General features: G+C 38.8%; 1 protein-coding gene across 1 annotated transcript in view; it reads right to left on the bottom strand.

Annotated features, from left to right (window-relative positions):
- Positions 1–809: 809 nt before the first annotated feature.
- The window catches only part of ADORA1 (adenosine A1 receptor), a 96,508-nt gene continuing 82,081 nt past the window's right edge, over positions 810–15,236 (bottom strand). Inside the window, exon 3 of the mRNA XM_075264035.1 lies at positions 810–1,839. Within this exon, the coding sequence (XP_075120136.1) occupies positions 1,188–1,839 (652 nt within the window). The 3' untranslated portion in view covers positions 810–1,187. The remainder of the gene's footprint in view (positions 1,840–15,236) is intronic.

Genomic DNA, 15,236 nt, shown 5'->3' with positions numbered 1-15,236 from the left:
CCAGTACAGGGCTATGGACGAGTACAGTCGGGGGAGGGGGGGATGTCCTTCTGAAATTGGATTGAGATAGGTAACGGCACCAATATCTTTAGCCCTAGGACACATAATTGGAAAGTCGAAAGTGCGCTGAATTCAACACATTGTTGGCTCTCTAGTGATATATAAAACCGCATGTGCCTGAGGACATGAAAGGTCCTCCTTAAAGTTGATGGAGGTGGTAAATGGTCCTCTTTGAGAACTCCTTTATCTCATTAAGAGATGATTAGATAGTTAAGGGATGAAGATAGCCTTCAGGTTCTGATTTCCTATAACTATACTGTACTATAAACTGTCAGCTTTTTAGCAGTATATAAAACCAAATGTGCCTGAGGACGTATAAGGCCCTCTTTAATTCTTTCCACTCTTCAATAGACGCTGTTTCAATGATTCCAACACAGTTGGAATTTCTTCAGCCCCCACCATTCCAGAGCAATTGGTGTTGTTATAGTCAACACCCAATATGCTAATTTGGCTCTGTCTGGAGGGACGGTCCCAAGATGTCTTCTCCAGTCTAGTAATGTCAAAATAAGTGTAGAGAGCACAGTTAGCGACCAACATGATTGCTCATAAAAAGAAACAAACCACAACTTATTCTTGGTTTATAAGCTCTGCGTGTATTTCTAGCCTATTATAATACTGTATAAGAATATAACTGCAAACAGTTGTAAAGAAAAACATTACCTCCTTCACTAGATTTTATTATATTTCCGACTCGTGATTTTAAATCAAAACTTATTTCAGAATTTTATTAAAAAGAAGGGGTGAAAAAAAATCAAAAATATATATTTATTCATTATGAACACATGGTGGTGCTGTCCCTTTTTCCACCAGGAACCAGTAGTATACAGATAAACTGAATAAACTGGATTATTTTTTGCCATTTTGTGCGAATACATTTATTTTTCTCCCTTTTAATAAATTAGCCATTACTCAATATGTATAAATACAGTCATAAAATTAGAATATGTATATATTCACATATTTTGCATTGTAATTACAAATTTACATAGATTTGTTATTGCAGTTTAAATCAGCATCAACTTACAGATTTCATTGAACTATTGTCATTTACTGTTAAACTGGACATTGAAACAAAATGTGGTTATTGGTTTATTTGGAATAATATGGATACAAAACATAACCTTATGTTAGATCACATTTTTTGAACATGACCTCTCCATGTTTGCGGTATTTGCTCTATTAAGTTCCCTTCCACTTTTACAGCAGAAATATTTCTTCCAGATATACAAAAATGTAGATCGGAATTTTTCAATGCGAAACGCATAGACGATGGGGTTCATGGCTGAATTCCCATGAGTCAGGAAGATGGCGATATAGGTGATAATCATTGGCGTGTTGCAAGTCTGACAGAACAAGGTGATGCAATTCAGGGTATGAAGAGGTAGCCAGCTTAAAGCAAATAAAAGCAGGATTAAAGCCAATGACTTTGCAATTTTCAGCTCCTTTCCGTAATATTTCTGAGGATCTTTCGAGCTGCAAGATACCTTTTTATTAAGTTGTCTTTGAATTAAATTGAATACTTCCAAATAAATTATTAACATGAGGAAAAGTGGAGGAAGGACCCAGACAAAGAAATTAAAGTAGACCATATATTCCATACTGATGACGGTCTCAAATTCACAAGTTATAATGATTTCGCCATAGCTGGAGTTCTCTTGTTTTCTCAGATTGTTTATGTTGTTCCATCCAAACATGGGGACCAGACCAACTATGAAGGAGAGGACCCAACACCCGGTAATGGCAATCACGGCTCTTCTGGCTGTCACAACACTTCTGTAACTGAAAGACAAAGAATATAAGTTAAAAAGTTTAGTCTATAAACAGTTTATCATATATACTGTGATGCTAAAATTAAAAATGCCTCATCTTATCCCTTTCCTTGATAAGGAGAGCATGGAGGGGCGAGGCGCTTATCGAATTGCTTTCATCTTTCCCTGCTGTAAGAGGTGGTGTCTATTCTTGGCTTTCTCTCTGAGGCCTCATTCACATTTGCGTTGGTAATTTGTTCGGGGGGTCCCCATGCGAACTCTCCTGAACGGATGACCGACGCAGATGTGAACGAGGCCCGAGAATTTGAAAGAATTACACTATATCATTGGTTCTTTCACAGAAACTGTACAGAATTCTACTAACAAAAAACAAAAGAACGTGTCAGCTCACTTACGTGTCTTCAATCAATGACTGATTATGGAAACCACTTTGATTGTCCCGTGTTGTAGTCCTCCAGAATAAGTGTGCATGCACGGAAACTAGCCTCCCAGCTCGAGGTGAATTTGAATAGCCATACGATGAATCCAGCAAACAGACTTGAATAAAACGTAGCATTTATTTCATAACTCCAGAATAAAATATGCGTCAATATCAATGTTCAAAAAATGTCCATGATGACAAGAGGAAAAAGACGACGTCTGGCTGACGCGTTTCGGAGCTCTATGGGGGCTCCTTACTCATAGCCTGACGAAAGTAATGCAAGTGCTCATTTATATAACAGGAATTCCTGATTGAGCAGCTGCAGAACACCGGAAATACAAAAACTAATAATATAACGTACAAAACCCACAAAAAACACATGTAAATTAACAAATTTAAAATAAACATTCACCACACCCATTAAAAGAACAACATAAATCTAAAATATTGACACAAATTGCAACCTAATAATAAATTGTTTTACATGAAAGTTATTCATAAGATTTCTGGCTTGTTTAGATTGGTGACTGACGATATCGTACTTAGATCCAAGGGGATGTTTACCCTTATTGGAGATGACTAAATTGAGGTTCATTGCTCACACTCAAGTTTAGGGTACGTAGCTGTTATGTTTTCTGAGGGGAAAATAACCGAAACAAAAACCATTTGTTAAACTGGCAAATAACAATCAGATACCCGAGTCCAGGAGGATGTTTGCCCTTACTAAAGATGGCCGAATTATGTCTCATTGCTCATGCGCAAGTTTTGGATCCCGATCACGTGACTTGTATGTTCACTAAAAAGTAAATTGCCAAAACGAAAACTACTGATCAACTAGGATAGAGATATTAGCAGCAGTAGGTAAGTATATTTAGATGTAATAAGGATGATATCCTATTCCATATTTGTAGCTGTTATGTTTTCTGAGGGGAAGATAACCGAAACAAAAACCATTTGTTAAACTGGCAAATGGCAATCAAATACCCGAGTCCAGGAGGATGTTTGCCCTCACTAAAGATGGCCGAATTATGGCTCATTGCTCATGCGCAAGTTTTGGGTCCCGATCACGTGACTTATATGTTCACTGAAAGGAAAGTTACTGAAACGGAAACTACTGATCAACTGGGATAGAGATATTGACAGCAGTAGGTAAGTATATTTAGAAGAACTATCCACTATATTTATATTTAGGTATAATAAGGATGATATCCTATTTCATATTTGATCCTAATGACTGAAAAAATAATAATTATATATATAAAAGATAAAGTAATGAGTAATCACTTAGTGATTGAGATAACCATGGTTAAGAAAACTCTTATATTAGAAAAAGAAGAGAAGAAAAACTGAATAATGCTTATGTTATGTTATATAACTGAGCACTTGCATTACTTTCGTCAGGCTATGAGTAAGGAGCCCCCATAGAGCTCCGAAACGCGTCAGCCAGACGTCGTCTTTTTCCTCTTGTCATCATGGACATTTTTTGAACATTGATATTGACGCATATTTTATTCTGGAGTTATGAAATAAATGCTACGTTTTATTCAAGTCTGTTTGCTGGATTCATCGTATGGCTATTCAGAATTCTACTAGACATGTGTGGTTAACAGAGCCTCAGTAGGATGACAGACCAATATATTGTAACAAACAGGGAACAGTTTTACTCCAAATAGATTCAGTCCCTAAATCATATGCTAATAACTCAGACCTTAATCCTGCCTTGCTTAGATGGTTTTGCTTTTTGTCAACTGTTTTTCAAGCTAAAAGGAAACACTAATATGCCAACACTACGCTAATACGCCAACACTAATATGCTTCGATTTTCAAAACCTCAACTTTTTTTTTAAATCACAGCATTTCTGTTGTGCATATTTTTGCTGCAATGTGTAGATTAAAATCCCATCCACTTTGCAGTGGCTGTAAAACGTGGGCGCCACCTGGGACTCTGCCATCACAGTCCCTACTAAAGTATGATAAAACAGAGAGGTTGTCTAAACTGCAAACTACACAATCCATTTACAAATAGAACTTGAAAGTGCATTTCATAGATCAATAGTCTAAACAAATATGGGGAACTGTGATATATTTTTCCCCACTTATTGAGCTTCTTTAGTCAAGTCAAGTGAGAGACACAAATGCTGAAACATATCTATGTTCTTTTATAAGGCAATACTGAACAGTATCGATGTCCATAAATCACTCTGAAGAGATAGAAAACCTATGGTTTGCTGCAGCCTGTCTCAGATCATCTTTCTCCTCTCCTTTCTGTTGGCTGCAGCTCATCCTCACTAACTGTAACCTTAAAAATTGAGAAAGATAAATTTTTCTCTAATAATTATTATATCCTACTAATACTATAAATGTGAAAGTTTGGATGTTTGTGTGTTTGTTACTCAATCATGCAAAAACGGCTGAACAGATTTGGATGAAATTTGGCACATAAATAGTTTGTATACCTGATTAACATATAGAATACTTTGTATCCCGGTAAATGACATGGCTTCACAACTGTTATCAATTTATGTTAATATACTATACTATCTCACTAATATTAAACTGCTCTTGCCGACAGGACAATCGTTCAGCTAATTGCAGTTTGCTGGTCTGTTATCTGAGTCCATTTTATTCAAGCATCTGCATATTATTTGATGTGCATAAGTGTTCTGTGTCCCATTCAGCCAGAGGGAGCAGGAGGGACAGAAACACAGGAAGTGAGGAGCAGACACTGCAGGCAGAGTGGTGAGTGTGGATTCTGTTGGCAGTTCCCCAATTTTAAACATGCTGGGAAAATGAAAATCTAATTTGTTGCAAAATTCTCAAAAAACAAGAGCTATGAAGGTAGCCAGAAGTCAAAACACTTCTTCTCAAGTGGAGTTGAGGAGGATTGCGCAAGTTAGGGGTTAAGTGGCTCTTAGAGTAGCTGAAACGCCGGAGCAGGTGGATCATCAATGCCAGCAACACACTCATTATATGGCTTCCCAGTGAGTTGCTGAGATGAAGGAATAATCACAGGCATGGGATGAGGAACAAGTTCAGCGGCAGGCCAGCTTGAGAGCTGCCAAAACAACGGAGAAGGCGGATCATCGACGCCAAAAACACGCAGATGAAGTCACAGGCAGAAGCTAATATATATATTTATACATTTTTTTGTTTTTTATATTTGCTTGTACCATTGATTAGCTAAACAATTGCACTTTAACCCTTTGTTATCCCGGCCATTTTTTATCTTTTAAGTTTAATTCTCTGTACATGTTAATGGAATGCCATCTTGCTCAGGTTAACAGCACTTAACACTGTTAACTATAATCTGCAGACGTTTATGGTAGAGTTTTTTAGACATGTTCTGTGACCTGTGCAAAGTAAACTGCAGGATTTTAGGACTTTTTATATAAATACTGATATGTTTTGAGAATGAAAAAAAAAATCACCAGTTTTAAATTTTACATATGTAATGCAAAAACAGGATATAAAAATTCTCTGAACACACATCTCCTTTAAATTGGCATAAACAGACATACCGCTAGAATTTCAGAATATGGTCCTTGCCATTCTGGCTATTTAGCTCTTAGATCCTCTGTACTTAGTGCAAACAACAGTTTAGATACAAACACGTGCCTCAGACTTCCTCATAAGCGCATTGTATAAATTTGTATCTAATGCTTGTCTGTATTAAAAGGAAGAAAGTCTCAAAGGATCAAAGGGCTGGGAGCCTTTCTTCCGTGTTGAACATGCTGTTGGACTGCAGTCATGCAGCGGCAGGGAGCCCTGATGATACATATGCATTGTGGGTTCAGCGAGCAGACCCTTTCAAGTATGCCTGCTTCATTACAAAGAGAAGGTTTGATAGAAGAATATCATGGAAAAGGTTACTTTCTTCAGAGATCACAACTGTATTGAGGAAATAATTCCCTTTCAATGGCTCCTTGTAACTGGATTTATTTGACAGCCCTTTGTGCAGTGGTGTGACAGTAAGCGTGACATGGCCCTCTGCTGAATATTTAGCTGTATTTGGGGACAGTTTGGCCTAATTAAAGTTCTTCATTACAGGATAGGCTATTCTGCTCATCAGTATAAAGCGCCTCGCTGGAGTAATGAGCTTATGCAGGAAAGCCTCCAGAGGAACATGCAGTCAGCTATGGATCTCAAAGGACAAAAAAATAAGTGAGAAAACCTCACATTTTTTAGCTATTAATACATTACATAGAAATTATTATAAATTTATAGGGGACGCCATATGGCTTTGTCTTTCTCAGAAAAGTTAAGTAAGGCTGGGTTTTATTGTCAAAGTGGTGGGGAGATTGCGTGGTGCATGACTAAAAACTGCTGTGTATTGTGGCTTCAACTGTTCTTGCCGTGGATTATTCCAAATTGCCGTCTACTTGCTTTGTACCCACAGCAAGTCGTAAGCAGTTTCTCATTCATGCCACAGACTACCGCCACATCACTGCACAGTCTGAGTATTTTTTTTCCCCCATGACGATAGTTCCTTTTACATGAGTATATTTGATCCCAGTAATAACTGAGGTTCTACGTCTTTGGAACTCATTTAGCTCTCTTATGGGGCCATTTGCATAAAGCAAACATTGGCACTATTAGGGGATGATTCAGACATGTACAGTAAGTAATAATAATCGGAGACCGGGGCGAGTAAAAACATAAAAAACTACTGTTGTTTACCTGTCCCCCAGCTCCTACGCTGTCGGCCTCCGCTGTCGTCCTTCTTCATTGACGTCGGACGTCACATGACCCGGGACGCAGGCCGGGTTCATGTGACGTCAGAGATGTCAGACAACTAGGCCGAAGCCTGCCTGGATCATGGAGAGGTAAGTAACAGTGTTTTTTTTATGTTTCTTACCTCTCCCGGGCCTCCGATCATTATACTCGGGGGGTCTGCAAAGACCCCCGAGTATAATGATAGTGTTTGTGGGGTCCCTGTGTAAATAGGGCCCGTAACGGCCTATTTAAAAAAAAAACAAAAAAAACCCCGCAGCGGTAGTGGCTGTCACCGGGCCCCCTAATGTCCTGGGACCTGTGGCAGCCGCTACCACTGCTACCACGGTAGTTACGCCACTGCATACAGTGTCACTGATGACAGCATGTCCCTTTTACATGACGCAATATACTGCTGACAGAATGATTTGATGCAGTCCAGTATCCACCATACTATTGCAGCATATGTTGAGTCTTTAAATATGGCACTCATTTAGAAGCAGAGTGGGTGCCACAACCACTGGCTTTCTGTGAGCATTACCGCCAGATCTCCACTGTGTAATACAGCAATCATCATTTTATGAACCCCGATCACAGCTTGTCTTAACCTCACTAGTACCTATTCCATTGTAGGATGGTTCCAGCACGATGAGATTGCAAGAACCATCTTGACATTTATGACAGGCTCCCAGGCTTGTCATAGGGAAATGGCCATTGGTCCTTGCCTGTAGCAGGCCTCAATAGCTAATTAAATCTCTCAGACTCCAATACAGTTGTATGTAATGATCAAAGGTTCCAGCCCCCTATGGGGCTAAAGAAAGTAAAAATAAAATAAAAAACTTGAAATCACCCAAATATATATATATATATATATATATATATATATATATATATATATATATATATATATCCCTGCATCTGAAAATAGTCAAATTACAAACAAATAAAATGATTTCCCATACAGCGAATGCATAGCGGAGAAAAAAAAATATCAATAACTATATAAATTTGACAAAATCATACCGCCCCACAGATTATAGCCAACATGTTATTTTGGCTGCCTAGTGTTACACTGCAAGGATGTCGTCACCACAGGTCCTAAAGTGGTGCTGGTAAGGTCCTGGCAGTTATATACTATCGTGAGTTCTGCAATGTTTTGCAGAAAATAGACATGGCTGACAGTTACTAGTCACTGCAGATTATGGCGGTCGTGAAGTTATGTGACCACCCACTACCAAAATCAAATTGTATCACTTGTACCACTTTTTATTATCCCATCAAACTCTGACCCAGCAGAATTAGTTTTTCAGAAATTGCTTTTACAAACAACAGCAAATGTGTTCTCATTATATGAGTCTGCATAAATACAGGAGCGCCCGCTAACTGGGGACTCCATAAAACTAATTTACTTTATTGACTTGCATTAAAAATTATATTTGCTGAAATGTGATGTCAAATGTAATTGCTGCTCAATAAAATCTTATTCCAAAAGCTGCCACTTTTTATTGTTTATTCTTTTGTTATACACTTTATTTCAGTTACTGTATCCCTCCATAGCAACGCCACTGGGCTTAATATATGTTATACTGCACGTTATGCAGACACACGACCCGGCACTAGTCGCACGCTGCGTCGCCACGGTATGCACTTATGTTCATTGATTATAGCTTGTTCTAGCTTCTTAACTAGTTATTGGCCACACATTTCTGCAGGAGAAACCAGATAATCTATCCCTTAATATATCTCACTCCATGCATCCCATGCTCCCCTCCTTATCTATATTCTATGATCACCATTCAGCGTAGTCATGCAAGAGTGATATATATGTGGTGAGCCAAGCTCCTAGCTCGCCTCATGTTTAGGATGGATAATGGTGTTCTTTACATTATGTCACATTACACTGTCTACCAATAAGTATTTGGACACCTGTGGTAGAATAGAAAAACAACATTTATTCAGATTGAATAGTTGGTAGACCCCAGCAGATGCTTCCTTATGGATGGTATTGAGCGACACAATACTCCCGGATACCTGATGAAACTCCTGGTGTATGTGAGCCATCGGTTGGGTGCGGTTTCTCTGGCCAGCACTCGTTGATCTCTATCTCCCGCTTTCGGGGGTTTGCCGACTCGGGGCACATTTCGACAAGCACCGTTCACCTTCCACTTCGTAATCATATAGGCCACAGTCGATTTTGAGTAATTCAGTTCGCTTGCTATGTCCCTTAAGGATCAACCATTTCTGTGGTACCCCACAATTACCCCTTTCTCGAAATTGGACAACTCTGCACTTCGTGGCATCTTGCATGTGACTAATGCCAATGCACTAATGCAATGCTATTTCTTATTTAACGGCGGAAGGCGTGATGTACATCACGACTGCAGATATCTTCATTTGCATGGGTGTCCAAATACTTATTGGTAGACAGTGTAGTATCACTGCAGCCTTTATGCTTCTGCAGCTTCAAAAGTTTACAATATTCAGCAACATATGGTTAAAATGGTGTCTTTAGGGCTGTGATCAGTGTATTATTGCTTATCTCTCTCTTTCTATATGTCAACCCAGGCATGGCATTATAACCTTACCAAGGTGTCATTACCGACATGTTGACATGTATACTGCTTGGCCCACCCACAGGAGTATCACCACGTAACAGGCTTACTGAAGAGTTCTCCCTTGTACATTATATGTTTTCTGACATTCCTTTTCAAGGAACTTTGCATAGTGTCACTCTTCTTACAGCTTGCTAATAAAACTCATATCAATAATCGGAGTCACCTAAAAATTTCAGATCCTAATTTGCCTACATCATGAAAACGGTTAATCCCTTATCACATTTTACATATGTACATCCAAGAATGTGGAGGCCACACACACTACTGAGCCTCATTTTGACAGGTTTTAAGGACATAAGTTGGATCAGTCTGTAGTGAGTTTTTCCACTTTAATTTTGGGGGTGACTCCAAATCTAGGCCTCCATTAGTTAATAAATTTGATTTCCATTGACGATTTTTGTGTGATTTTGTTGTCATCACATTCAACTTTGTACAGAACAAAGTATTCAATGAGAATATTTCATTCATTCAGATCTAGGATGTGTTATTTGAGTGTTCCCTTTATTTTTTTGAGCAGTATAATCAATCTTTATGGTTAATAACTTATATTGAGGACATTATTTTTTCTGTTGAGAAAGATCTGTTTTTACTATATGTATTTTTACTTCTCTATCAACACAACATTAACATCTTGAAAAACAACGTAACATAGAAATTGTATAATATTGAGGAGGAATGCATATATATAGACCCACTTACAACCATATGATAAATCCCTACGGATCTCCTATTTATATTTTATTCTCAAAATAGGGGTTATATGTGCCAGGTCTTAACAAGTAACATTATATGAGCATAAAGTCGACTGACACCATTACTTATTTGTAGCTTCTACCGTTTTGTACATGAACATTGTGAAGGTGAATCGTTCATTTCAACCTGTTAGATTACTGGATTGTGATCTGTACCTTGTCTGCTTCGGTTTACAATAACTGGTTGTTTTCTGGAGGATTAAACAAGTGAAGGTGAACCAAGAAGGTGAAATTTTAGACAAAAGCTTCCTTCAAATTGTTATGAAGTACAAATCTCATAGGTCTTACCAGGGGTGTATTTTTTTCTCATTGTTATAGTGTTTGTGTCACAGAACTTTTTTTTTTTTTTTTTTAATGTAGATTGTGAGCCCCATAGAGAGATCACAATGTACTGTACAATTTTCTTTTTCCTATCAGTATGTCTTTGTAGAATGGGAGGAAATGAGTGCAAAAACAGGGAGAACATACAAACAGATGTTGTTCCTGGCAGGAATCGAACCCATGACTCCAGCGCTGCAAGGCTGCAGTGCTAACTACTCAGCCAGTTGCTCCCGTGTCATAGAACTTTTAATTGATAGCGTTTTACCCACATAAATATATGGGACAGGTATGCTGTGCTGTATATAGGTCACCTCCCACAGACATTAGATCACTCAAAAAACACATGATGGGATGCAGTCTCCATATTTAAATGAACCTATATCCTCCACATTTAAAAAAATAAGAAATCTGTGTGTTTCAGGCAATCCTTTACGTTTTCCCCTCCGTTATGTGAGGACTGGTTTATGCAGAAACACCCCTCAAATACTTAACAGGGCTCGTTCACATCTGCGCCCTTTCTCCATTCTGCAGGTTTCCGTTTCCTGCACAAAACAGAGGCAGGAGACGGAAACCTGCAGGACTCTTTCTCACCCATTCATTTGAATGGGTTTGAAAGCTATCCGGCCGTGAGCAGCGGTGAGCGTTTTATGCTCTCTGCCGCGAAACCGTTTTTTTTAAATCGGACACAGAGTTGGACATGCAGTACGCTGTGTCCGGTTTTAAAAAAACGGTTTTGCTGCAGAGAGCATAAAACGCTCACCGCCGCTCACGGCCGGACCTGCTCTGACAGCTTTCCGTCTTCTGCCTGCAGAAGATGGAAAGCTGAGAACGGAGACCCGAACGCTAGTGTGAACCTAGCGAAACTCAGTAAAATGTTCTGTGTTTAGACATTAATCCTTTTACAGTTATTCTGTCTGACATATGCAGCTATATCTCTAATAATCTCATTTCCTTATCCATCTCTGGAGGATTTTCCTTAAGTAGTGAGTTCTGACACCTTGATTTGACTTTATTATGTATTAACCTCCTCACAGTCTTCTTGGAGCAGTTTCTTATTGTGCACTGCTCAATATATTCCTATTGCAGTTCTGTTGAGCTAGTATTGGAAGTCACCTTCAAATATACAAAGTTTAGTATCGCTATATACACTGCGCTTAATGACTGCTGTGTATAGAGCTATGAAAACAGCCATCTTGCAGCTTCCTCCCAGCCTGATCACCATCCATCCAAAAAGCTCCTACAAATCCCTGGCACCTGGGATGACCATCAGTCCATCCATTTTAGGGCCCCTTCACACGGAGTTTACGCTCCGCTCATTCAGACACGTATACACGAGTGCTTCAAAACACATCCCATTCACTTCAATGGGAGTGTGTGTAAAGCTTTGCGCATGCTGCCATTGAAGTGAATGGGATGTGTTTTGTAGTGCTTGTGTATACTTGTCTGAATGAGCGGAGCGTAAACTCCGTGTGAAGGGGCCCTTACTTCTTGTGTGTATCAAATGGTGGCCTTTACTTTGATCAAGAAATTGGAGAAAGGTACTTAACGAAGTTCAATTTATCAAGCATGTCTTCTTATGCTGGAACTCTCTTCATCCTCAAAAAATGTTAAATTTGTACTTTTTTTTCTATTAGAAAAAAAATATTTATTAAGTTTTTTTTATTATTTTATTAAGCTTTTCAGTAAAAGAACAGTACAACACAAACCATGACTGTCGCTGGGATGGGGGAGAGGGTAGGTTAGGAATAGTCGGGGAGACAACAAAAGAAGAGACCAGGGGAGATATGTATAAGTATAGATGTGTGAGCAGTGGGTAGGAGAATGTTTTCTTACGCTGCAGGGCTGGATTTTTTAATTTTTTTTTTTGTGTAAATAATTTTAGGTTGATAATCCACACACATGTAAATTGAACATTGGCACATGAACTCTACAAAGGTTATCCTGCAGTAAGCAATCCAGAGAGAATCTCGGTTGTTTATAGCAAGGGAGATAATAGGATTTACATTCCCCATACAACTAGCATATGCGATTTCTCACAGCTATGGCTTAATTTTTATTTACTTATGAAAAACAGAACTATAAATATAGATTACTGACAAATTTTGGACAGCAAAGTTGAGAAAAACAGACACATTGTTAGAAAAAAAAAATCTACACGGTTGTTGACTGATAATGTTCTTAAGATTTGGCTCTAATCAACAGCCATCTGCAGGTCATGGATGACAATAGGTAGCATTGAGTCTGTCCAGGCACACTACAATAGAGACTGTTATAGCACAATCACTCGTCGTATCTCACCCCAACAGTCACAAGTGCTTGGCTGTTCTTTCAGTGATGTCTTTGGGCATTGCTGGACTGACTATATTATAAAATTTCTACATATACTTTATATGATTAGGTATATCGTGTTCTAATCTCCACATACCTCTATCCCATAAATCAAATTTACAGGCAACAGAGCTAAAAAGAATGTACAAAAGTCTTATAATTTTTGGGTTGTTCTTATGCCTTATAGGATATCTGGATATCATTGGGACCAGGGGGCTGGGCATTGTAAAAGCATGCAACTGCCACAGCTACCACCACCGTTTTTATTAAATAAATAACAAACATAACATAAGTAATCATATTTAATATAAAGTGCCAACCACATTAACCATGTAAATTCCATAGATACCATAAGTATCTACCGCTTACCCGTATTTTACCTATAATAATGCCCAGACAAAAGAGGTCCTCAAAGCCCCAAAACCCATTAAAACCAGTACATATACACATGTACATTTATACACACATAAATACCTCCCAATTTTGCACCAGGAGTATTACCCCCAGCCGTAGACCACCAGTTCGGGGGTACCAACTTCTTAAATTCCCTGGTTCCCTATCCTCTCTATACAGTCCTATGAAAAAGTTTGGGCACCCCTATTAATCTTAATCATTTTTAGTTCTAAATATTTTGGTGTTTGCAACAGCCATTTCAGTTTGATATATCTAATAACTGATGGACACAGTAATATTTCAGGATTGAAATGAGGTTTATTGTACTAACAGAAAATGCGCAATATGCATTAAACCAAAATTTGACCGGTGCAAAAATATGGGCACCTCAACAGAAAAGTGACATTAATATTTAGTAGATCCTCCTTTTGCAAAGATAACAGCCTCTAGTCGCTTCCTGTAGCTTTTAATCGGTTCCTGGATAAAGGTATTTTGGACAAACAATTCAAGTTCAGTTAAGTTAGATGGTCGCCGAGCATGGACAGCCCGCTTCAAATCATCCCACAGATGTTCAATGATATTCAGGTCTGGGGACTGGGATGGCCATTCCAGAACATTGTAATTGTTCCTCTGCATGAATGCCTGAGTTGATTTGGAGCAGTGTTTTGGATCATTGTCTTGCTGAAATATCCATCCCCGGCGTAACTTCAACTTCGTCACTGATTCTTGAACATTATTCTCAAGAATCTGCTGATACTGAGTGGAATCCATGCGACTATTTAGAACTAAAAATGATTAAGATTAATGCGACTATTTAGAACTAAAAATGATTAAGATTAATAGGGGTGCCCAAACTTTTTCATAGGACTGTATATCAACAAACAAACCCATCCCAAACTACCAAATGGCCTTGAGGAGTCCATCCCCAACCACAGGGCCCTCTCCACCACAACCATTTTATAACCTTCCAACTTCCAGCAGGACCCCTCTGCCTAGCCACTGTGACACTAACCTCCCGAATAAACAAAATAAAGGGTGGGTGGGGGCTGTTAACTGTCCGTCCTCTCTCCTGACTGGCGCTAAAAGTCCCCGCTCACAGTTTATATAGCCCCCCCCTTCCCTATAATCCTTCCCTCTTATCTGAACTTACACCTACGGTGTAACCAACAGTTGCTGTTAATCCCTTCAATACCACCCCCTGTCTCCTCCTGTCAGCCCTGTCAGGTAGGCCTCCCTCTTAAAGGCATAGCGTCTCTAGTCCAGCCTTTCTATGCAATTGGGGGCACCATTATAAAGTTTGCATTGGAGCCCAGTTGCTTCAAGTTATACTTCTGGTCATAAATCCTCCAGGCAAAGCATCCATGACAGCATCTACTTTTTATTACAAGCAGTTATTTGGTCTTCCTGGACTTAGCAGACGTACAGCAGTCACCAAAAATTACATTTTGATCTAATGCACAATTACCCCCTAATGACACAGGGTAGTCTGTATGTTAATGCCTCGGTGACTTTTTTGTAACCATACAGAATAATTAATGCTATTTTTTGAACGGTGGGCACTTAACAAACATGTTAGGTATCCCCATGTGCGTATATTTATTTTGGTTTACATTAAGTATTTTTTTTTAAATAGTTTTATTTATTTTTTTACTTTTTATTATTTGCTTATTTTTGTGCATTTTTACACCTTTAACATGTCCCACAAGGGAACTTAAAGCTGGGTTCCCCAATCCCCTGTGCAATGTACCGCAATATATAGTATTGTAGTCCCCATAGAAACTATGCATGGGCAGTGAGCTGGAAATAATTTCACAGGCACAGTTGCTGTGCCCATAGCATTACAGCGTCATACTAATACAGTGCTGAG

This window comes from Leptodactylus fuscus, chromosome 2, assembly GCF_031893055.1.
Source record: "Leptodactylus fuscus isolate aLepFus1 chromosome 2, aLepFus1.hap2, whole genome shotgun sequence".
NCBI classification, from domain to species: Eukaryota; Metazoa; Chordata; class Amphibia; order Anura; family Leptodactylidae; genus Leptodactylus; species Leptodactylus fuscus.
The sequence above is the reverse complement of the archived record's forward strand: the minus strand, read 5'-3'. Positions and strand labels throughout refer to the sequence as shown.